General features: G+C 59.3%; 3 protein-coding genes across 5 annotated transcripts in view; all 3 read right to left on the bottom strand.

Moving 5' to 3' along the window:
- Window positions 1-242: 242 nt before the first annotated feature.
- On the bottom strand, window positions 243-9,716 carry FAAP100 (FA core complex associated protein 100). Of its 2 annotated transcripts, XM_040582127.1 has the most exons (10): window positions 9,489-9,711; window positions 8,941-9,128; window positions 7,879-7,997; window positions 6,601-7,565; window positions 5,265-5,415; window positions 3,747-4,540; window positions 3,175-3,311; window positions 1,747-1,863; window positions 1,143-1,229; window positions 243-1,004 (listed from the first exon to the last, which is right to left on the bottom strand). In XM_040582127.1, exons 1-10 carry the CDS (start codon window positions 9,652-9,654, stop codon window positions 879-881), a joined length of 2,850 nt encoding a protein of 949 aa, XP_040438061.1. In that variant the 5' UTR covers window positions 9,655-9,711; the 3' UTR covers window positions 243-878. The 2 variants fall into 2 exon arrangements, with proteins under 2 accessions (XP_040438061.1, XP_040438062.1); XM_040582128.1 differs by lacking the exons at window positions 243-1,004; window positions 1,143-1,229 and having other exon boundaries at window positions 1,752-1,863; window positions 3,164-3,311; window positions 9,489-9,716.
- On the bottom strand, window positions 9,675-11,099 carry LOC121082558. 2 transcript variants are annotated; one of them, XM_040582131.1, is made up of 4 exons: window positions 10,780-11,099; window positions 10,507-10,607; window positions 10,162-10,291; window positions 9,675-10,065 (listed from the first exon to the last, which is right to left on the bottom strand). In XM_040582131.1, exons 1-4 carry the CDS (start codon window positions 11,097-11,099, stop codon window positions 9,717-9,719), a joined length of 900 nt encoding a protein of 299 aa, XP_040438065.1. In that variant the 3' UTR covers window positions 9,675-9,716. The 2 variants fall into 2 exon arrangements, with proteins under 2 accessions (XP_040438065.1, XP_040438066.1); XM_040582132.1 differs by having other exon boundaries at window positions 10,507-10,604.
- A 1,569-nt stretch (window positions 11,100-12,668) lies between these two features.
- Window positions 12,669-24,065, bottom strand: part of NPLOC4 (NPL4 homolog, ubiquitin recognition factor) — a 29,183-nt gene continuing 17,786 nt past the window's right edge. Inside the window, exons 13-17 of the mRNA XM_040582129.1 lie at window positions 17,453-17,524; window positions 15,501-15,596; window positions 14,366-14,482; window positions 13,250-13,352; window positions 12,669-12,871 (exon numbers count right to left, since the gene is read on the bottom strand). Of these exons, the coding sequence (XP_040438063.1) occupies window positions 12,714-12,871; window positions 13,250-13,352; window positions 14,366-14,482; window positions 15,501-15,596; window positions 17,453-17,524 (546 nt within the window). The 3' untranslated portion in view covers window positions 12,669-12,713. The remainder of the gene's footprint in view (window positions 12,872-13,249; window positions 13,353-14,365; window positions 14,483-15,500; window positions 15,597-17,452; window positions 17,525-24,065) is intronic.

Here is a 24,065-nt window from a genome sequence, read left to right as displayed (position 1 = left end):
GCTCAGGGCCCCCCAGAGCTGCCAGGCGGTGGGCACAGGGCCCCAGGGTACCACAGGGGTGGCTGGGGGTAGGGGCTGGAGCCCAGAGAGGCTGCGATGCCAATGGACCCTCTGCCAGGCTGGGAGAGGAGGGGGGGGCTGCAACCTGGCTGGGGACTGGGGGGGTGGGCAGCAGTGGAACCCCTCCAGGAGCTGGCAGGGCCCTGCTGGGAGATGGAAAAGGAAAAGAGACGGGCACTTGCTGAGCGGCACGATCGTTTTCATGGCAGACGACAGATTTACAGATACTGGAGCGGTGCAGGGAAGGACTGGGCCAAAACACGCTGCACCACCACAGAAATACAAGATCATTTATAGAAACAACGGGGGAGTGGAAAACCCCCTCCCCTGCCCAGCAGAAAATGGGGCTCCCCCGGGCAGGCACCCGCTGGGCACCCTGGCACAGCACCCTGTTTATCCTGATCCTGAAAGGCAAGGCGGCATGGGGGCACAGCCCACAGCCGGCACAGCACGGCAGCCGCTGGGAGAGCGCTAAACTACCACGGCTAGAATGATCCACAAGACAGCACGGCCCCGGGGGCTGCCCACCGGTGTGGCAGGCTGGGGAGGGGGGGAGCGGCAGGGCTGGGCTGGGCCAGCCCAGAAGCCCCCACTCTGCCGCCGGAGCCCCGCAACCCTCCGGTGTTGCCAACAACACGACCACAAAACACGCACACACACACGCCCCCCACCTGGACCACCGCCAGGGCCTCCCTGCCAGCCCTCCCACCCGCACCCGCTCCTCCTCCTGTGGGGGTCTCTCCCCGCTGCTGGCCTGGCAGGGCCCACCCCGGCCAGCGGGGCTCGGGGCCCCCAGGGTGCGCTGCCCACCCCCCTGCTCACAGCAGAACAAGGCTGGGGTTGCGGAGCTGCCTGTAGATGTGCAAGAGCTTCTCGGCCGTGGTAGCCCCCTCCTCGCCGAGGGGCAGCCGGTCGCGTAGGGTCTGCGCCTCCTTCAGCAGCATCTGTACAAGGGAGACAGAGCTTGAGACACGCGCATCGGTTTGGGGCTGCGGTGGGGGATCCCAATGGCGCGCAGCGTACCAGGAGGGGACCAAGGCACAGTGGGCACCTGCCGCCCCCGGCACGGGCTTGCAGCTCACCTCGTGGTTGGCCTGGATCTGGCGCAGGTACTGCATGCGGAGGTCAGGGGGGCCCGAGCCCTGTGCTGCCTGCTCCAGCACTAGTGCCTGTGGGGAGCAGAGAGCGCTGCTGGGGCGGGCAGCGGGAGAGCCGGCTGCGGCAGCGCCCAGCCCCAGGGAGCCCCAGCCCTGGCTCGGGGCAGGAGGCAGGTCTCCACCTGGCAGCCACGCTGCCCTGCGCTCCCCAGGCCTGGCACCACGCTTGCCAGCACCGAAGCGCCTCCGGGAAGGCTGCCAGCCCCCACGTGCCACAGGGTCCGCGCTCTGTTTAGCTGCCAAACTGACCGGTGCCTGTTTCCAGGGCAGACGGCCGGCACCTCCCGGGGCTCCACGGCCCAAACGCCCAGAGCCGAGGCTGGGGGCTCGGGAAGGGAGCAGGGTCCGTGATGGTCCCACTCCCCAGCCCTGCTAGAGGGCAGGCTGGTTTGCCACACGGTGGTGCCAGAGAAACCCTCCCAGAGCACTCGGCTGTGGCTCCTGGATTTGGCCTGGGGGCTCTGGCTTGGTCCCTCGGGGCCACCTGCACACAGTGGCACAGCCCCGCAGCCAGCGGCGCTGAGCATACCTGGATGCGCCGGATGACGGCGTGGTGCATCCTGCACATGTCAGCCAGGGATGGGCTCTCCATCACGATCTCCACGGCCTGGATGGGACCCGCAGGGCTGAGGTCGTTCATGGCCACCTGGGACAGTAAGCACATCCACGCTGCAATCATCACCAGGCAGGGGAGGGGGCGAGGGTGGCCCCAGGACCCCTCCCCACAGGCACAGGGCTCCCCAAGAGGCTTTCCTCCCCCACCCGTACTCCTGCACCCCCCAAACCCATTTGCTCTACAGCCTGGTACAGGCAAACACAGCGGAGATGCTGCCAGCCCAGCTGGGTACCTCAGACCCCTTGCGCAGCCCCTCCGAGGGGCGTTTGCCCCCTCGTCTGGTGGCCACCAGGCCACAGGCGAGGCCTTGCCCGCTCCTTCAGCCCCAGCAGGAGCGGCAGCAGGGGCAGGTGCTGCAGCCGGCAGAGTGGCCGCTGGCCTGGCCCAGCGCTGCGGGGGGTGAGTGGATGCCCGTTCCCCGAGGGGACGCAGGCTGCCACCCCAGCAGATTTAATCCGCCAGGCTTAGCCCAAGCAGAATTAACATTGTCACTAATCACACTGGCAATATTAGAGCTCTCAAGCGTGAATCAACCTGAGCCAGGTCATTGCCAGTGTGCAGGCAGCTGGGCCCCTCGGCACGGGATCAACCAGCCATGGCAGGAGAGCTGGGCAGCAATTACTGTTTTTCTTTTGCATTTAGAGGGGGAATTTTGCATTAAAGAGGGACGAGCTGCAGCAGATCAGATTTACACCCTGAATCCAGCCACATTTTCCCCTCACTTTGCAGAGCCAGCAAAGTTCAGCTGGTCGAACCAGCAGGGAAAGCCCATTTCTTACAGCAGCCAATCTCGACACCTGACTGGGGCCCTGCAAGCGGCTGAGGCTACCACATCTCAGTGGGGCTGGGCAAGAGATGGCCAGGAGCAGTAGACACACCGCTCCAGTGGAAAGGCTGCAGCAAAAAGCACCCACAAAGATCCTGAGGACCAGTGAAGGGATGCTGGGAGGGGAGCAGGCCCCTGTCTTTGCCTTCACAAGGCCAGCGTGCCGTGCAGGGACACAGCCACAGCCCACTGCCCTGCCTAGCAGGGAAATGACAGCATCTGGGGGACACACGCCCACCAGAGAGGGAGGGAAGCAGCCACAGCCTTTGGGAAGTCCAGGGTTGGGAGAAGGGGGACTGGCAAGGCAGCCCGCCCAGCCGAGCACACAAGCCCCAGCCCCACAGCACAGCAGCCAGCAGGCTCCCCGGCAGCTGGACCACAGGTGACAGCCTGGGGTCAGGATAGCAGGGCCATACATCACCCAGCTCCCTGGCATGGGCAAGGGGCTGCAGAACGAAGCCAGCTTCGTGGGACAGGCGCGGGGAGCTTGTCTGCAGGGCTAACCCATTCCTTGCCTCTCGGACAAGCAGCTGCACCTCGCCTCCGTCTGGTGCTGCGCCACGCACCGATGCCACATTCCCACTGCTCAGCGCCTCGGCCCCAGCGTTCTCAGCCAGCAGCCAGCGCAGCGTGGCACAGCTCAGCGGGACATCTGGGGACAAAAGGAGAGAAAGCAGAGCTTGTTATGCCGCTGAATGCCCTCCCTGCGGCTCAGCAGCCCCACTCAGGCAGGAGCCATGCAGCCAGCACAGGAGGAAGCAGCGTGTGGCTGGTGCAGCCCCTGTGAGGCCAGGGCCTGACGCGGGGGCCGCTTCCCTCCCTGCTGAGACAAGCTGAGCTTGGTCATGCAACTGCCACCGCATCCATGCGCCAGCGCACGAGCAGACATGTGCTGAGGTGGTGACTGTGTGGGGTCACGCAGCCCTCCTCACCCAATGAAAGGGCTGGTGACCATCCCAGCCTGCACGCACAGGCTGTGACAGTGCCACCCCGGCCTCTCCTGGCATGGCCACAAGCCGGGATGCAAGCACCTCTGCCCAGGGAGATACCCCAGAGGCTCCTGAGACGCTCCTCTCCAGGGACTCACCCGAGCCGGAGGTTTTCAGCGTGTTTTTCAGCAGCTCCGAGGACACCCGGATGGATGCCGCTGACGGAGGCAGGTTCCCCTCTCCAGTGGCATGTGGCAGCTCGCCGGCTTTCACCCCCTTGGGCTCAGTCTGCTCCTGGGACACTTTGAGGAAGGTCTCCACAGGGTCTGGGGGGGCAGGGGGAGCAGCCACTGGCGGGGAGGCATCCAGCCCAGGGGGGCTGCTCTCGAAACGGAGGCACTGGAGCATGTCAATGGTGCATTCACTGAGGGGCAGGCAGATCCCCTCTCTGTCTGGGGAGAGGATGGGCGAGTCATCTGGCAGGAGGTCGTCCAAAGCCTCGGAGGAGTCTGAGCCGCTGCCCAAAATATCCCGTAAACTGTAGTAGAGAGCACAGGAGATGGTCAGAGGCAGGTCCAGCTTGGTGTCTGCGGCAGAGCCGAGGGGCAGTGTCAGCTCCCTCTTGTTCCCAGGGAGGAGGTGGTCGATGGGGAAGGTGAAAGTGGTGGCTGAATCCACGGATGACTCCTCCTCTAAGGCACAGGGGCTGGCCAGGAGCTGAACGCAGAGGGTCCAGCCCTCCTCCAGACTGTACTCGCTGCAGTTCTCCAGCAGACAGGAGATAGTAACGGTATCTTGGAGCAGGAGGCAGCTCCAGTTAGCAGTGACGGTGCAAGCAATGGGCTTCTGGCCTTCCTGGCTGGACAGCAAAGCTGCGCTCACATTCATCACCTGGTTCAGGCTGGCCAGGGCTCGATTCTTCTGGTCCACTGCTTTCTTCAGGAAGGAAACTCTGCAAGGGCAAAGTGTCATTGCTAAAACAGCGAGAGGGACGGCAGCCAGGACACTGGGTCAGCAACAGGAGCACAGCAGGGGCCAGTGCCAAAGGTTGCTGCACGAAGGGCACTGTGCTGCTGCTGCAGATGAGCCAAACAGCCCCCAGCACGAGCCCGCTGCCCTGAGCTGCCCCAAGCTGCCATGGGAACTTGCCAGCTTCTTCTCCAAGACACGCTACACCTGTGAGTCCCCACCAGCTGAGCTGAGCCTGAGGAGTGGCTCCAGCCAGCCAGACCCCAGGAATCCCCCTGCAAAGGGAGGGTGACTCGCCCAGATCCCCTCCCCACATGCAGATGGCTCCGGAGGCCAAAGGCACACGCCTGCCCTGCCGGTTACTGCCAACTTGGCAAGTGTGGTGGGCCGTCTGGGAGTGCCTGGCACCCTGCCTCTCCCACCTTCTGCCGCTGAGGCTGTAAACACCACCCTGCCCGCAGCGTCAGAACTGGCTGTGCCCGGGGGAGAGCGGGGCAGCCGGCGGGGCTGCCCCTAAACACTGGTTTTGTCCTACTGAGGGCAGGGGGGGCTTCCCAGCCAAGCTCCTGCACTCTGGGAAGGTAAACACTGGAGCAGTTACTGAACAGAGACCTCACGGCTGATGCAGAAAAGCTCTGCTCAGTGCCTATAAGCCCAGCAGCTCGCCAAGTGAGAACACAAGTGCGCCCAGCAGCCCTACCCTTTACCTCTCTGAGGTGTTGCCTATCCCGGACAACAGCTCCTTAATCCTCCGGCCAGCCTCGGCGGGCGTCAGCTCCACGTCAGCATCCTCGGGGCTGCATAAGTCACAGGTCATGAGGCGGCCTTTTGCAGACAAGGCCAGCAGCTCCGATTCACCTGTGGGGAGAGACCAGGGCAGGTCAGGCACCGAGGGTCAGCAGTGGGGGCCAGCAAGACAGCCAGGGCTTCCCCAGCGGCAGGGGGATGCAGAGGGATGGGGGAGCACAGGATGGCACCACCTGCCCCAGGACAGTGGGAGCCGGAGGTATCGCTTCCGTCTGCAGCAGGGTACAATGGAGACAGGACACGGACCACAACAGCACGCCCACCTCAAACACAGCTCCCTGAGAAGGGGCCACCCCGCTGAAGGGAAACACGACCCCCCTCATGCCTGTCCTGTCCCCGTGGCTCCTGCTCACTGACAGCCCCACCGCCCCAGCCATGCTTCCCGGAGCTGGCTGCCCCCAAGCCAAGGCCAGCAGCTGGGGGCTGCAGCACACTGGGAGCCAGCGCTGCCATGCAGGGTCCCCGGTAGCGAGATGCATGCAGCTCTGCAGGCAGTGAGCGGGGTCTGGCAGAGGCAGGGTTGCCTGCCTTGCTCTTGCCTGGGTGCCCCAGGAGCCTCCCCTCGCTCACCTGCCCATTCTGGCCCCCTTTGCTCCTCATGCTGCCGCGGGGAAGGGGCTCAGCTATGGCTATGCGATGCTTTCCCCCCATCTAGGCACTCAGCTGCCTTCCTCCGCTCCCAAGACGGGGGCTGAGGATGAGCACCGCACCTTGCTGTGCGCCCAGGCCATGGTCAGGCACTGCACGCTGCCCTTGCTGAGGAGGGGGACACAGTTAGCACCCAAGCTGTGGGGCTGGAGAGCGCAGAACGTGCAGGCTCCAAGCCGCCACACAGGAGCCCCCGGGCCAGACAGTGGCATGCCTGAGACCCCCTTTCTGCAGCGAGCCTCCTCCCGGCTTGCTCAGGGCTCCTCTGTGCGGGGCGCGCAGGGGGACAGGCAGGGCCAGTGCCCAGTGGGAACCTCTCTGGGACCAGCCACCTCCTGCAACGCCGAGCAGAAAGGAACTGCGAAATGGGCAGGGAAGAGCCGGAGCTGCCAGCACGCCTCGCGTTCAGCCAGAGTTGGCATGCTTGACAGAAACGACTTACAAAAACGAGGGGAGTCAACAAGAACGGATGGAGGACGGAGCCCAATCTGGACCATAAGGAGGGGCGGAGACGTACGGGCTGGAATAGGCAGCTATCCTGCCCCACTCCACCCCAAGACCCAGTGCACGCCCCGCTGCCGGCAGTACCTTCTGACGCCCGAGAAGACAAGGAAAGAGCCACAACGCTACAGATACTTAAACTGGCTGGAGACAGGACAGGAGGCAGGACGCCAGTGCAGCTCTCTGTGTCTTCAGGATCGGAGGAGTCACCAACCCAGTCCAGGTCGACGGCAGAGATGTCCGAGTGCGTGCTGTAATACATTCGGCTGCCGCTGCTGCAGGCGGCGCAGAGAATGGGCCCACGCAAGTAGTACTCCCTGAGCTCCGGCACCGTCGCCTCCTCCCTCTGATCCGCTTTGACAGCCACCATCTTCCCGTAGTGGCCCACAGCCACCACACAGTCACAGCCAGAGTCTCCAAAGAGCTGCTCATCCTCAGCATCCTCTGCCACCCTCCGCTCCGTTCTCAAGGCCCCAATGAAGACAATGGGCTCTTCCAAATGATGGAGGATCTTCACAGGGGGGTCTTGGTTCGAAACATCATGGCAGCCGTCAACAGGTGGCGAAGAGCTGAGGGCCTTCAGCGGCACGGAGCAAAGCTGTCCATCCGGGAAGCCACAGAGGATCATAGGTGACTCCAGCATGGCTGCATCAATCCCGAAGAGCAGGCTGAAGAGGGGCTCTTCCAGCACGAAGCCCCCTGAGCACCAGAGCCCCTCCCCGGACCCCATGGTGCCTGGGGAGGATGCACAGCACAGGACAGGCAGGAAGCGGGAGGGTGGGCCGTCCTCCTCCTCTCCAGGCTGGGGGCCAGGGCAGAAGCCCACCTCGCTGACCTGCCGGTATGGGGGACTCTCCTGCTCGGGACGCGGAAGCTCATGCAGTTTCATCCACCATTTGCCGTGAGCCTGGGACAAGGTGATGACAAAGTTGTTGAGGAGAGTGAACATGCACAGGCTGGAGTCTGGGAAGATGCAGGCATCCGAGTCCACAGGGAAGACACCGGAAGGGCAATTGCTTTCTTGGCCGTCGCCATCCGTCTGCTCCATTAACCTTCAAGCAAACAAGGAAGAGCTCTCAGCCAAGCCATGGGGCGAAGCCAGCTCTTCCCTTGGCTGCCTCTTACCCTGGCCCTCAGAAAGAAGCTCCCCGCAGCATAGCTTTTAGCATCTGCTGCAAGAGCGGCGATCCAGAGAGAGCCAGAGCTTCAAGCTGCATAAGGCTTCCTATGCCTGCAGGAGAACGGGCAGGGAGAGGGCAGCAGCGGACACCCAACACATCACCCCAGCTGTAGGAAGCAGCCCTGGGACTCCAGGGCTAATGGCATGGGGCTGGCTTGCATCTCTGGGGGTGACAGCCCGCTCACCTGCTCTGCTGGTCCAGGGAGACGCAGTAAATGCCACTCTGGGCACAGAGGATGTAGAGCTGCCGGGGCTGGGGCAGCAGCTCCACATGCCATACCCGGTCAGGGCACCGGTACACGGCCTGGGTGGAAAAGCAGAAAGAAATGTCACCTTCCTACAGCACCCAGAGGGACGGCGAGGATGCGGCTGCTCACCACAGGTGCGAGCGCTGAGGAAGCCACGGTGCCCACGCTGCCAGCCCAGGCAGAACCCTGCTCACCCGCACCAGGTGAAGAAAGAAACCACTCGCCGGACAATGCTCCCTCCCAGGCAACCCCAACGCAACTGCGAATTAAAGCGGTTATTTCCTGAAAACACAGGTTACAAGCAATTTCCAGGAATAACTCTATACCTGGGCAGCACCACAGCTCGTGGACCCTGCTGGGCTTTCCCGGGTGAGGGGCAGCTGCCCTTGGTGAGGGGCGGCAGGGGGTCTGGTGCAGGGCTGCAGGTAATGAGGCAGCCCGCCACTCATGATCCCCGAGGGGAAGGAAAATAGCGATCAGAAAGCTGGTACATGATCTACTTTCCTGAGAAGGAGCGCAGTGTAGGAGGCAAATCCTGGTATTACAGTGATGGCTTTCTTAGAAATGATAATAAGAACAAATTAAAAAAAGAAGCTGTGTATAACTCGACACGACGACTGCTGTTAGTCACAGCAGAGACAATAGCGAAACCCTTTGTAGGTGAGAAATGAAAGAGATGTCACTTTGCTTCGGGAGGAAAGAAAACCTTTCCAGTTTAATTAAACGTTTGTTTGCAAGTTTAAGAGAGGGGCCAGACAGCAGCACCCCCCGCCCCGGGAGGGGCCTTGGAGCCGGGTAAGGGGGTCCAGCGCTGCTCGTGGAGTGTGTCTGTGGATGGGGAGACCGCGCAGAGGGATCCCAGGAAGGACTCTGGCCCCAGAGCAGGTGACCAGTGACAGGGGACGTTAGCACCATCCCGGCCCCGGGACAGCGGCCCCAGAGCACCCCGCTAGCATGGGGGAGCAGGGCGAAGCCCCCCGCCGGCCCCCAGCCACTCACCTTCAGCACCTTCCCCTCCTGATCATAGACGTAGACGAACTCGCTGCCGTTGGAGAGGTAGATCTCGTTCTCGTGGCACAGCACCCGGGGCTTGCCCGCCACCAGCCCCCCAACCGGGCAGCAGAAGCCGGCCAGGTAATCCACCCTGTGGCCCACCTGCGCCATGGTGCCGGAGGGGCGCTGCCAGCCTGGGGGGCAGGGATGGGGGTCAGCGCCGGGGGGTGGGGGGCTGCCCACACCCAGCTGGGCAGGGGATGGGGACCCTCCGGCAGGGCCCTGGGGGGCAAGACTGAGCCCGGGACCCCCCTCAAGGCCACTGACAGCCCCAGGCTCGCGGAGACCTAGTTCCACAGCCCCCACCCCCGACCGAGCCCCACAGCCCCCCTCATCCCGCAGGCCCAGTCCCCCCAGGCCACCCCATACCCCATTCCGGCTCCCCAGACCCGCCCCCTACACCATCCCTTCAGTCTCAGCCCCCCATCCCACCCCACACCTCAGGCCCTTCCCCCCCCCAGCCCCCCGTCGCCTCCCGGCAGGGCTGCGGGTACCGGGCGGGGGGCGCGGGCGGCTCCGCTTTACGGCTGCGCGGCGGCCGCCGCAATGGGCGGGGAGTTTGCGACAGGCCGTAAAGCCGCGATTGGCGGGCCCGGGGCGGCCCCCCGGGGTCGACGTACCGGGAGGGATGGGGGGGGTAGCCCCCCTCTCCGGGGGCATAGAGAATAGCGAGGCAATGCTAATGGTAGCGGCTTTATTAATAGCGAATGGGGATCGGGGCCCTACCCCACCGCACGGGCCTGCCCTCCGCCCCCCCGCTCCCCCCGGCCCCGCCGGTGGGTGCAGCTGCTGGGACCCCCCGGCTTGGTAAGGCCCCTCAAGCTGACGCCCACCGTGCTGTGCCCCCCCCCCGCCGGGGCCCGGTGCGGCTGCTGTGGGGGGTCGGGGGGCCTGCGGGCGGGCTGGGGCAGCCCCCGGCGCTGCGGGGGGGCTCCGGGGCCGCGGCCCCGGCTCAGCTGGTCCACCAAGGCCTCCGCCTCGGCGAAGCGCGCCGAGAGCCGCCCCAGCTGCTCCTTCAGGGCGCTGAAGTCCCGGTACAGCTCGTCCAGGGCCCCCGACAGCGATCGGATCCTGTGCGGGGGGAGAAGGGTGAGGACACGGGACCCCTGCCAGAACCTCCCAGCCCCCCTCCCCGAGGGGCATCGCCGGTCCCCGCGGCCCCCTCACCTCCCGTAGTCGGGCAGCACGGTCTGGTGGTCGAAGAGCAGCAGGTTCCTCATCTGGGAGGTGATGGCAAACTTCCAGTTATCCAGCACCAGTGTCAGGTTGGCGCAGCCCTTCACCGGCACCTTCTGGGCTGCGGGGACCGGGGGGGCAGGCTGGCCGGGGCAGGACCCCCCCAGTAGCCCAACTGCCGCAGGACCTCTGCCCCAGCACCCCTCCAGCATCACACCCAAGGGCAGCTGCCCGCTGTCAGGCAGAGGTCAGGTGGGGAAGCTCTGGCCCTGCCTGTACACGCACGCTGGCCGTCCCTGCCTGGCGGGGAGGGGGTCCCCAGCGGTGGGGGCTTACCGTCCGCTCTGTCATCCCACGCCGCTGGCCGCTGCTTCAGCTTGGCGGCACAGCCCAGAGCCACAAGGAGCAGGAAGGGGAGAAGCCGCGACATGGCTCTGCTAGGGCAGAGCACAATGAGAAGGGCCCCGGCTGCAGGCAGGAGGGAGCTGGGCCACCATGTCCCCAGCGTCCCCAAGACAGGGACCCCGAGGCTGGGTGGCCATGGGGTGTCACGTTCCTGAGGCTGGGCACATGGGACCTGGTGCCACTGGAGCCCTGCCCACCTCCTACCTGTGCCGAGCTCCTGCCCGTGCAGATGCAGCAGCCGCTGTCCCGGCTCTGCTGTCCCAGCTCTGGCTCCCTGGGCTCTTGCTGTCCCAGCTCGGCTCCCCCAGCTCTGGCTCCGTGCGGCTCCTGCTTTTCCTTTTCAATGCGCTGGTCTGGCGCTGGGCCCGGCCGCACACAACTCCAATGCTGATTGCAAACAGACTGTCCGGCCGCAGTAGAGGCAGGAGACAGGGCACCGGGTGCCTGGTGATGGGGTGCAGCATCCCCCTGGCAGGGCGGAGTGTCCCAGCCCTGGCACGGCGCAGCCCCCGCACAGGAAGCATGGTGCTGGCTCTTTTTCAGGTGCTTTTATTTAACGTTACTTGCAGACCCTGTGCCCGGGTCAGTCCAGTCCAGGCACTGCACACTGCTGCAACCCCAAACACCAACAAACCAGGGGGGAAAAGCAAACTGCAGCCCGTGAGCCCCGCAGCAGGGCCGGGTGGCCACTCTGCTAAAACCAGTGGGATGAAGCCTATGGCAGAGCCCAGGCCGGCGCTCACCAGCAGCAGCGAGGGAGGCTGCCAGGCACAGGGGCGCTGGGCATCCCCCGCCCCACTGCCTGGCTGAAGAAGACGGGGCAATGCTGTCCTGGCACAGGACGGGGCCTCACGCCTCACTCCTATGAGAGCAGGGGGCAGTGCCAGAACCAGTGCCCCAGGGGATGTAACCAAGACCTCAACCCGCAGCACCAGGGCAGGGGGTCTCCAGGATGGGGCAGCTGGTCAGAGGCCCCATGAGAGGGGGGCCGAGCCACCCGGGGCACTACAAGCATCTGTCCGCCCCCTCCCCAGCCCCAATAGTGCCCAGCACGGGGTAGCCCCCAGCAAGGGTCTACAGGGGAGAGAGAGTGGCAAGAGCATGGCCTGACCCCTGGCTCCAGCCTGTGGACTGGCTCCCTTACCGACAGGACACGGCAGAAACGAGGTGGGTGCCCGGGTTACATGGCTCCCCCCAGCACTGCCTCGCTCCAAAGCAGGGGATAATCTGCTGCCTAAAGCGCCCCACATCTTCCCCAGGAGCCAAACTGCAATCTGGGGGGTGACACGGCACATGGAGGGGATGTCCCTTCCACAGCCCCTGTGGTGACCGGGCAGGTGCCCAGCCGGCAGCCACGCTGGTGCCAGCCCCAGTGCACACAGACTGTGCTGAAGCATCTCTGCCACCAGAGAGGGAGGGAGCGCGGCTCGGTGCCATGCGCTGCGGGAGCGGTGCCAAGCTGAGAATCGGCACATGCCCACCCCTTGCCCAGTGTCGAGGGGGGCCCCGTCTTGCTCTGGGAGCACTGCCAGCACACAGGGCACAGCCTGGCAGAGCTGCCGTCTGGCCCAGCACAGTTAACAGGCGTCTGCTCGCTCTGCCCGGGCCATTTAGTGCGAAAGCTGTCGGTACCCCGGCACCCACGGCTGGCAGCAGCGACCTGCGTGGGCAGGGAAAGCAGAACAAAGCTGCGTGCAGGGAGATGCCGAAGCTTCCCTGTCACCTCCGCTGTGCTGGGAAGCTGCTTTGGGCAGGCAAGCGGGCAGGGAGGGAGGTGGCCCAGCTGGCCCAAGCCCCCGGTGCTCACCCCGGAGCAGGCTAAGGCAGCAGCTGGGGGCGGCGGGGGGACAGCCTGGCCTGGCTGGGCAAAGACTGAGGTTAAGCGTTGGTTTCCCAGGCTGGGGGCCAGTGTCAAGGTAAAGCCAGGGCGCCCGGCTCCTGCTGCGACTAGGGGCTGCCCCTGAAAGGGAGCAAAGAGTAAATGGGGGGTGGGGCTGGAGCCACCCCCTTGCCCGGCTCCACACCCCGGGGTGAGGCCTGACGGGGGGAAGCTGAAGGGAGGACAGGGAAGGGACAAGCACCACTCCTGCTGCTCGAGGGTTTGCTCTGTATTGGAGTCTGCCACCGTGCTGGTGTGGCTAGGTCCGGGGCAGGCTGCACATCTCGCAGTGGTCAGTGCCCGGCTGGTTCATGAAGGTGCAGTGCTGGCAGGCCCACATGGCTGCCGACACGGCGTGTGTCGAGCCACCCATGGCACCGTACTCCTGTAGTCCTGAGATCTGGACACCGACTGTGCCTGCAAGAGAAAAGAGCCCAGTCAGAGCAGGGGGAAAGCACCGGGAACAGGCAGGGCCCCTGCCTAAACCCAGAGCAAGTTTTCTGTCCCACCCTCGGCAAAAGCCTCCCTGCTGAGATGCTGCCCTCGCCCCCAAGGCTGGCACCCTGGGGAGGCTCCCAGGGGGTGACAGATCCCAGCACCCCCCAGCTGGGCTCTGCAGCTCCCACACCGCAGCCCCGCTCGCTGCTCGGGACCAAGGAACAGCCTTCCTTCCATCCGAGCCTCCAGCAGCCTCTGCGGTGGCTTGAGATGCAGCCCCTGGCCAGCTTGGCCCAGCCTTGGCCTGAGGGAGAAGGGACTCCCCCACCCCCCCCCCAGCGGGACCCCCTTTCTTACTGCAGAGCTGCTCGATGGTGGCCCACTGCTCTGATTTCTTCCAGGTCTGTGCAAGCTCCTCATTCTTGGTCCTCACAGCTTCCAGCAACAAGCTGATGCTGTCCTGAAAGCCAGAAGAGGGAAATCAGCACTGGACACTCCTCTGGCACCCACCCAGGCTGGAGCTGTGACCCGGGAAGTGCCTCTTTGTCCTCCACCAGCCACAGCAAGACACAACTGTCTGCTGCTCCTTTCTAAAAGTCCCTTTGCGTTGCCCCAGTGAGGTTCACGGGCAGGGAGCAATATGCAGTTTGTCCCTTCTGCTCCCCCCAGCATTCAGACACACCCCTAAACCCCAAACGCTTCCTTTTCCTCTGCTTAGAGGAGTTTATCACCTAACCAGGCTGCAGCCATGCTACCCTGAGCGGGAAAGCGTGCCAGTGCTGCGGGCTGAGCCCAACTCCTTGGGGTGCCAACCCACCGTGCCGGAGCACCCCAGTGCCAGCCACGCACACAGCCCCGGCCTGATCTCCAGCTGCCCAGGGTCAGCCCGGCTGCCCTGCGCATGCGCAGTCCTCGGCGCCCTCGAAGCCTCTGGCAAACACATGGTCCCCTCTGCTGGCGTGCTGCTCGCGGCGGGACGGTCCCGCGGTGCAGATGTGAGCTGGGGGACTGGGCAGCTGCCAAGCCCCCGGTGCCCGGCCAAGAGCGGCAGAACTGCGCAGCCAGGAACTTGTTGGCCTCACCAAGATTTGCAGGCTCTGATCTAGTTATCGTTACAACAGGAATTTCTGATTCTGAGATACTTTTAAAAATGTTTCCAGCTCTCAGAGCTGCAGCCAAGTTGGATCTGTCCGGACTGCAACTGTGCTCATAACCTCCACCCCCTCACTGCTCTCAGCAGTGTCTTGAGAGCTCTTGGTCTAGCTGGGGGCTTTGGTTTCACTTTTTAAATCTTCTACCACCAGCTCAGCCTGGAAGAAGGGCTGGCTCAGCTGCACAGCCTGCACCCAGCCGGGGGACATGCCTGGGAGTGGCAGGCTGGGTCGGTCAACTCCACAAATGTGACACCTCATGAGGAGCTCAAGGCCCTGGGGACAGTGACGCTGACACGACCTTTTCCTCCCCGTTACATACCCGCAGAGGCATGACCTCGTTCGTGACCAGGAAGAGGAGCAGATGGAAATCAGAAATGATGTCTAGGAAAATGGAGGAAGTATTTTGCGACAGGTACGTGGCCAAGCTGTGGAAGTCCTAGAGAGAAGGGACAATAATAAAGAGAGTAACGACTTTATTTTCCTATTTGGATCCGCTAACAGATGCTGCAACATTCCTGTCTCTTTTGGGCATAGGTTGCATGTGCAGAGCCCTTCCCGAAGTAAGATCCCAGGTTGGCTGACCGACTCGAAGCAAACAGCTTCCAGAGAAAAGGATCTTTGGGTCCACACTTGCTCTCCTAACCGAGCATCTGAACAACCCCAGCATGTACAGAACCGGTCTGAGACCCGAGAGATGCTGAGCAGTGGCCAGTCAGCTCAGCTCAAAGCCCAGTCCCTAAGGAAAAGAGGCAGATGAGGACAAAACAACCCCTTCTTCCCCATCCTGTCCTCTTTCCCTGCTCTTGAACCCAGGGCATCCTTGGCAAGGAGGATCAAAGCAGTCGTTGAGCAGCCACCCTCTCCCACTCTGCCAATGGAGCCCCAACAGGCAGAGACCCCTTTCTCATGATGACTTCTGGAGGAAGCCTTTGACATCTTTTGCACAGCTGCCTTAGAGAAACAGGCTGTTGCTGCTTTAAAGCAACTCGAGCCTTTTGTGTGCTGGCAACACCCAGCGAGTGCCTCGAGCTGTCCAGCAGCTGCCTCGGCTCAACTCTGAGGGCCTCTTCCAGTAAAAGGTCTCTGCATTTTAAACATCCATCCAGGAAGAGAAGTCAGTGCTCTTGGAGCTGGAGTAACAGACCCTAGTCCTGCTCCTGTCCACAGGGAGTAGCGGGTCCCATGTCATCACCGTGGGGCTAGAGCTGGTTCGGAGAGACCAGCCCTGGCACAGAGGGGAGCCCTGGTCCCCATCACAGAGCAGGCGGCTGGCCAGCTGATCGGCACGCGGACACTGCTCTGTGCAGGAGGGTGTCTGGCAAGCGCCGGACTGAACAGCGATGAGGTGACTTCAGGGCACAACCACAGCCGTCCCCTTGCAGATACTAGTACGTGCAAGGGAGACAGCCAGGCTATCTGTATTAAACACAGCTTTGTTACCAATCGCTCCTTACCTGAGTTTCTCCCAGCACATCGCGGTTCTCGATGGGGAATGGATTTTGAGAAATAGAAAAAGTGTAGACTGGATCCTTGGGGAAAGTTGTAGTAATCTGAAAATCCAAGAAAGGACGATCAGAGTGCTGACAGCAGGCGAGGCAAGTGTGATACAGGAAGCGAGGCTCCCGATAGCTGAGAGCAGCCATGGCTACACGAGAGCTCAGCCAGGAAGACAGCAAAGCAACTACAGCGGGGAACTTCTGACAGCTTTTAACATTTAAAGTGATATTCCAATCAGCACACCCCTTAGCTCCTTGGAATCGTTTCTAACGAATCTGGAGGGAGGTGTACTAAGCTCGTTTCTGGCAAGAGCACAGCATGATGCCGTGGAGAGCATCCCTCCCTGCAAAGGTCACCGGCACACCATAGCTCCCAGCACAGCTCTGCCCCATGCCAGGCAGCTGCTGCTCGGGCTGTCACCCTGGGGGTCACCCTAACACCAAGGGGTGACAGGGGAGAGAGTGGCCCCTGTGTCTGGCCACAGGGTAGCCAGGGGACCCTGCTGCTCTGTTCAGGGCTGCAATGGGTGCCAAGGAAACATCTTTGCACTTGATTGAACAGTCACCCCACACCCTGGGTGCACTCGCCCTGCCTCCCCCCTGCGCCCTGTGCTAACGGGACAGGGAACGGGGTAGTACAACACTGCATCCATGTTACTGAGCTCACAAGCCAGTGTCTGAGCCAGCTTCTGACACTTAAACCAGTCCTAATTCTGGGGGCTTTAAAGCTTTGGTGTCAGTTACTGACTGCCAGGCCCTGTCGGTGAGGCCCTTTGTAAGCAGAGATGCAGAAATACCGGCCAGAACAGTATTAACCGGTATAATGTCTTTTTTTTTGTTTTGTTTTGTTTTTTTTTAAAAAAGACAAAACACCACGTTGCAGAAATGCAGCTTTCTAGACTACTCCTAAACGCACGTTCCATCAACCTGTTTTCATCTTAATTACACCCCAGGTAGCCCAGAAACAGGTGCATTTACTACCTGAGTAATAAATACGCTCCAGCACTGCTGACTGGCACGGGACACCCAAGGGCCCCGCACAATGGGCCCGTTGTTCCGGACATGACATTTCTCCGTGCGAGTCAGACGTCCCAGCGTTGGCCCCAGTGCCGCTCTGATAAGCGATACACACAGCAGATAGCAAACGGGGAAGAAGGACAAGCCAGTGGAAGCCTCCAGGCTGCCAGCTTCCCCGCGCCCACGGGACGCTGCCTGTGCCAGGGGCAGCTGGACCAGACCAGTTGCTCAGGGTGGATTTAACAGTTATTGGCACCACCTCTAACTCCAGCAATATCATCTGTCATCCAAATTATTTGCTTTCCTGCCTTCCGCCCCGTTAACAGTTTCCTTTCAAGCCAAAGGGCAGAGCCGTGCCCTAGTGCCTGGCAGTGCTTGCTGACGGGCAGGCAGCAGCCCTGCTCCAGCTAAGCGACGCTGCAGCGTCAACTCCCTCTCTCAAGAAAAGGCATTTCTGTACAACCAACCTGGTCTGCTGAGTCACTAAAAGGAGATGGATTCTTAATTGCTGCTAAGAGACAGATAACTGGAGCTTTCTAATTAGCTCCCTGTGAGGTAGTGCCCGGCACACGTATTCCATGGGGCTGGCTGCTTCCCCGGCTGCGTGGCTTCGTGCCAGTTCGGAGCCGTGATAAGACACCAGGCAGTGCCTTCCTGGGAAGCAAGTGTGTTCCCTGGCACCACACCGATCCCAAGGAGCACTGCAGCTACCGCAGAGTGCACCGCCTCCTGAACCTCTGTGCTAGAAATGCCTGGCAGCAGAGGGGAAAGGAGAAAGAAAGAAAATCTTGTCTTATGAATCACCTCCAACGTGAATTTTAGAGGAGGCTGAAGAACTTCACTCCGCCCTGACCATCTCCTGCTGAAAGCAAACAAGTGCAACAAATACTTACGTCTATGATTAGGTACTCAACCGGCAGTGGGCGAGCCAGCTGTGTGATCTCATTGCCAAACTTGTCTATGTCCTGAAAGAAGAAAAAGTCTTATTATTCCTCAGCATGAAAGTGGCATGAAAGGGATCCTGCCCTGGAGATGTCCATGCAGGAGCCCATGGATCCATAGCTCTGGCAGAGCACTAAGGGTGTACAGAAGTACCCACTCGTATGTGGCTGGGCGCTGCAGAGCTGCCCAGTTCTGCACCCAGTCCCTGCAGCTCCTTGGGGCTAGAGATCTAACTGCATAAGCCAGGACCTGTTTCCTCGTGAGCCAAGGGAGTGCATGGTCACAAGCCACCTCGGTCTTGCTCACCTCAGTCATCACCACTGGAGAGGTGCCTAGCATTACCCAAGAAGCGTAAATGCCATTTAAGAGGCAGTACTGTCTTAAAAGGGAGGAACAGTGCCACATCTGTCTTCTTAGCAAAGGCAAACCTGACTTTCTGCAAAACCAGCCACGAGTCTCTCATCCAACTCTCGCTTGGGAATTGGAAATCCAGGCACTTCCACATACGCAGACCTGAAGAGCCAGCATATCACAATGCATAAACCTGTTTTGCTTTGCCAGACGAATCGAACATAAAGTTTAATTATGGAGAAAAACGGCCAGCATATGTTCATTAATCATAAAATGACAATTAGACGTGATTTATGTCAAACATGCCGAGTTCAAACACAGCTTCAGAAATAAATTCATGAGAACTGACACTTTTCATTAAAGATTCTGTAAGAGGGGGTTGTATTTTCTACCTAAATCATCACTTAACATGTTATAAATCATTCATGGAGCCCCATATAAATCATATGCCCATAATTTCCAATCAGGGACCTTACATTAAAGTTTACATTTACTGAGCTCTCCGAAGTCCCAGTGGCTGGAGGCAGACCCAGAGCCGCCGCACGCCAGCGGAACCGTCACCCCGACACCTCTGTGGCTTTGGGGGACCTCAGTGAAAGGCCATGACCCTCACTCCTCCAGCAGGTCCCCCGTGGGGCTTTGAGCCACATTCCTGGGGCCCAGCCAGCGAGCACCATGCATCAGGATGAGCTCCCCACAGCTGACACCCTCGTATTTTCTCCTGGAGTACGCCACTCCCCTGCTATCAGCGCTTCTCGGTTACGCTAGTATTTACACAGCACAAATATGCAGTGTGGCAGCCAGCACCCCGCTCTCACGCTCCGCTCACCCAGTACACCCAGACGGACATCGCCCGAGCAGGCTCCGGCACGCTGCTTCCCTCCAGGCAGCAGCCCCCCTTCCTGAGCCCCCTCCCCAAGCATCCTCAGTCCCTCAGAATGGTTCCCTTTGTAAAAAATCTACCTTCCAGTCTTTGAAGCTCCTTTTAAAAGCAATTCTGATAAGGATCTTTTCTCCTTGAACATGACAGGTTGTTGGCCCTGTGGTTATTTCAGCAACACGCCTGGTGGCTTGTGGCCTCAGATCTCTCTGGCTCTGACAGGAGCAGGAGGAGACATGGAGCCTTTTCAGGGAGATCACAGGACCTGAAAGCTAACCTGCTTCTAGATCTCGGTGATACCACAAGAGTCAGGAATCAAATCCAATCAGACTGAAGCAGCTTCCCAAACACAATCCTGCCCCTGCAAGAAAGAACCTGCAACAACTCACACATAATTAGCCCATCTGGAATTAATTTTCAAATCTAATTAAGTTCTAATATGCAGAGACATTTTTCCAGCACCTGTTCACTTTAATCTCTGCCTCTGGGGATTTCCATGTTAAATGCCTTCTTTTTAATGTCATGCTGCTGAGGCCTTCAAGACATGCACTACACTGTTACTACCAAACTGGAACCTCGTGCCCCCTGAGTCGAGGACATGTCCCAACCCTGTCCCTCCCCAGACAGAAAAGCCCCCTACCCAATGTCGGCACTCTTCTCCAACCCCCATGCACCATTTTATTAGGCAATTACATTTTAAAGGCCTTAACAAATGTCAAGCTGGGAGAATTGCTGGGAGAAAGACATCTCCATCCCGAACGCGGCAGTTGCTGGGGCCCCAGCAGCGCCTCTCAGCACATTATTGCTGCAGCACCAGAGCCCAAGACCCTCAAAGCCATGAATGCCCAGCAGCAACTGCTCCACAGGGAGGCCAGGAAGGGGTTAACAAAGGCGCAAGTATTTGGCTTCTGGACAAAAAAAAAAAAATAAAAAATAAAAAAATCAAGCAGCAAGGCCTGGAGGATCTGGACAATGAATCATCCCAAAGACAGGAGCAAACTCGAGATTGCATTAGGCGCTGCGATTAGAGCCTTTCAAACCACTGTTTGGAGGCAGAAGCTGCAAACGGATGAGGTCAAACAGGGAGAAGGATGGTGCTCCTGCGGGGAGCGGGGCCGGCTGTGTCGCACACCTCTGCGGCACTGGGGACAGCTGCAGCAGGAAAGTCTTCTGGGTGGCCTCAGCGTTTTCAGTGCAGGGTGGGAGCAGCAGCCACGTGAGGAGCCCAGGCGGCTGTCAGCCAGGAGGGAGGCTGCAGCTCCGTGTCCCAGGGCTGGACGGCCGTTAGCATCCCGTGCTGTTAGTCTTCCCCACGGGTTCGCTCTGCTGAAGGTACCGTAGGAGCTGAGCAGCTGTCCGTCCCTTCCGTGTGCTAACGAAGCCAACCAAACCTTGCTCTTCCCTCTGCTGATTTCCAAGAGCCTTACCAGGCAGTCCTGCCCCCTTGCACAGATGAAGCAGATGACGCAGAGAAATGAAGTGACTTTTGTAAGAGTGATAGGTCAGTGAGAGTTGAAACCCTTCTCAGGAGACTCTTCATGAGCTAATCAAGCATTCTCCTCCCCAGAGCAGCTGGGACATTTAAGGCTAAGAAGGCTTTTCCAGTCCAACATGAACCCTTGGTAGGAGGCCAGCCAAGGGAAGTCCTCTGCTGTTAGTGAAAACTCCCCGCAGCCTGGTTGTCGTGTCTCCCCGGGAAAGAGGATTTCAAAGTGAACAGGCTGGAACAATGCGTGCCACGGTGGGGACAGCCCGGCTCAGAGGTCCTGATCGGCTCTAGTAAAAGCAGCGCCCTGGCTCAGGGCTCTCCCAGGGCTGGACGGGACCACGCTTAACAGATGACAAGCCAAGCCTCTGCTGCTGTACACGCACAAAGCGCAGGACTCTGGGAGGGCAAAGGGCTCTTTCACAACACTGGTGCCATTGTAAAGGGCTTTCACCTGACACTGTCCCAGAGAAACTCTGGGGGAATACTAAGGCAGCTGTAAAATGCAATTCATTGCAAGGATGACATCTTCGTGTTTGCACTGGGCTGACAAATACCTGCGATAAGAGACAAAGCCAGCCAGTCCCAAAATCCAATTATTCAAGTGTTTCAAATGGCTGTTAAACACAGCAATCTCTTTCCCCCATTCGGTAGGAGGTTGAGATGCCCGTGAAGTTAACAGTGGAGCAGAGCACGCAGCTCTGCAGGGAGCAGCTGGGCAATGCTGCAGCACTGCAAACTTACAGGCTCAGCAGCCTGGCAGCTGGGAGCTGGGCGCAGGCAGGCAGCAGGCAGGGGGTGCGGGCAGCCCAGCAGGGGGGATCACACACAGCTGGTACACTGGGCACCACCTGCAAGCAACTTCAGTTCTGAATAATCACCCCACGGTTTGGAAGATACGTTCTCAGTGAAATCAAAATCAATACAGTTATTTTATAGAACTAGACGGACAAAGGAGACTACACGAGGGCAGAAGGCATGGAATGGAAAATGCCTCAGTGTAACGTTCAGATAGGCTCTCCCTCACCCAGCTGAGAGGTGAAGTTGCCATTGCAACATCGTGGTCTTTACTCACAGAGAGCAGTTACCCCAGCCTGTGCGTCTGTGTCTTGACAACAGCGACTCCTTCATGAGTTCAGTTGCACTGAACTCACCAAGCAGCACGTGCCGGTTGTGCAACGTTCGAATTGGAAACAGCACTGCACTGTGACGCTTCACAGGCAACCCGGGAGGCCAAGGGGGATGTTGTCTTCCTTCTGGCCGATCTTACCTGGGGAGGCATCTCAGAGCAAAGCAGCTTGTACTTATGGTCCCCAAAGCCCTCAACTTTCACGCTAGAACAGAACTCTTAAGCCTTCATGAGCCAGGAAAGCAACGGCCACATGTAGAAAGTGCATACTGCCAATTCCACTGGGGTGGTTCCTCTAAGCAGCAGGGCTAGTGGCCAACATAAAGAGAATGGTAAAGAAATACAGAAATCACAAAGCTAGAGGCTCAGGAAAAACGCCTCGCCTCCTGAGGCAGGACAGTGCTGGTGCCATCAGATTTCCATGGAAGAAAAGCCCATCTATGCTAACACACCATGGAGGTGAGTCACGTTCAGGCAGCAACAGCTGCAGCCCCAGGGGACGTGGTAGCCCCTGCTCCCACTCCACAAACACAAAATATGGTGCAAGGCGTGGAACAGCAGCTTGCTGACCAAAGACAGCCATTCCGCTCTTTCCAGGCGCCTCTTCACCCGTGCAGGGAAGCCCCTGAGGCTGCAGCTCTCCCGCCTGCAGCACGGGTCCTCACTCTGCCTTGCGCCTGTAGCATGATCAATCCAGAAGCATTTTCTAACAGTCATTGGTGAAATAACAACACCTACTGCCAGTGGAGGTTCAAGGCACCTCCTTTGAACAACATGACTCAAGTAGTTGCTGCCTCACGCTTGATGCACACAGCGGTGCCTTTTCCTGTTTGCAAAACCGAAGGTGAATCTGTGTCACCCTGCTGCAGACAGCTACAAGAGTTCAATAGATTTTTGCCTTGCATCTGGATGCACAGTTGTTCTATAAATACATCCATACTACACAAACGTTGGCCTTCTGGTTCTCATCCAATTAGAATAAATTTCTATAGTTCCTTTCATCCTAAAGGGCTTTTCAAATGAACGCTTGCATATTACACAGAAATGTATATATGGACATTTCTCTCTACCAGCGATAGCTTCTCAGTCTGAGACAAAATGCAGGAACTACTCAAAAGTGCAGCTTTCCACCCAAAGCTAGCTGGTGGGGCAGCACAGACAGGAACCCCTCCCAGTGAGGACTGGGGACAAAACTGCTCAGCTCCTGCATTTTCAGCAAAGGGGGAGCAGGGGATGGGACCACGAAGCAGCTGCCCTCTGCCACCAGGCCAAGCACTGGACTCCTGCTCCTTGTACTGTATTTAACCACCGCTTTGACACCATTGTTGTCACCAACCCAGTAACTATGAGGTAGTGTCTCTGACCTCAAGCCTTGCACATTTAATGAGACCCCAAAGGTTTTCAAAGCCAGGAGTGACTAAGCTTTCCATTGATTTAAGAACATTCCAAAAACATTAAGAGATCCTACAGCCAAACACGTTTAAGGCTGAAGGACAATTACACCCGCCAGAGCAGTCCTCAAGCCTTCCTTGAGCACATCATGAAAAAGGCAATTACGGATAGAAGTTATAAAACATATGAAATAAGCTGCAGCCCGACCCAGTGAATCAGTGGTTCATGGAAATTTCCACAGAAGGCTGGAGCCATCAGTTAGCATTTTGTTTATCTCCCTGCTTCAGATTACGAAGGGGAGCGAAGACCTTATGGGAACACCCACCAGCTTCCTGCTACTCCGAACACCCAGGGTGGCCCACATGTGGGACACAGACCTACGGGACCTCCTGCAAGGCTGCACCCTGACTGTGGCACAGCACGGGCTCCTCCAGAGCAGGGCCGCAGCACGCCAGGAGATGATCTCATCTTCACATCCAGGGCCAAGCCTTGCACAATCCAGCTCTGCTGTATCTAAATCGGACCTGGCTTATCAGCTCCTAAGAGCAAGCTGTCTGTGTGCTAAGCAAAGAGGCACAGATTCCATCCACCTTTCCTCTCAAGCACTGAATTTAGCCCAGCGGTGTTCCTCACGCTCAGATGGTGTCAAGAGAGGCCAGCAGTTCAGCGTTAAGGGCTGCAGGAGGAAGATGGAGCCTCACAGGCCAATTCACCAGGCGAGCACCTCCCGATCGCAGGTTCAGAGCATTTTGACCAGCTCCATTTCTGTCGCTGGTGCACAAGACGCTCATTTTAGCTATCTTGAATGAAGGTAGCTTTGCTTATCCTGTGCTCCTTAATGGACACAGCTTTAATACAGGCAGCAGGAACGCTGCAGGCTGAGCGGGCTGTGAATATCAGACACAGACAAGAATGAGATAACTAACTCAGGTGATGGATAGCTAATTAGTTGGCAAGCAGTGCCATTAATTAATTCCTCTGTCCTTGCTCATGGGGCACCAACATACTCACATTTGAGAAGCGGCACTACTAGCCTCCGCAGAGGTCCCGTCCCCAAATTACTAACTCGGCCCTGCAGAGAACAGGGGGGCTGAAGATCTCCAGAAACAAGCGTCAAGGGAATAATGACAGTCCATTCATCACTAACAGGCTGTACCGAAAACTGCAACAGACAGGTTACCAGCAGTGCTCTTGCACAACACTTCAAGTAACAGTATTTTGGATCTGCTCTGGATGCATGCATCCTGCAGTGCTCCTCAGAACCATTTTTGGAGCTCGCTGTCTGACCTGAGAACTGGACCAGGGCACAGGCAGCAAACCCCAGTA

This window comes from Falco naumanni, chromosome 1 (genome assembly GCF_017639655.2).
Source record: "Falco naumanni isolate bFalNau1 chromosome 1, bFalNau1.pat, whole genome shotgun sequence".
Taxonomy (NCBI): Eukaryota; Metazoa; Chordata; class Aves; order Falconiformes; family Falconidae; genus Falco; species Falco naumanni.
This window is presented reverse-complemented; position numbering and strand designations above follow the sequence as displayed.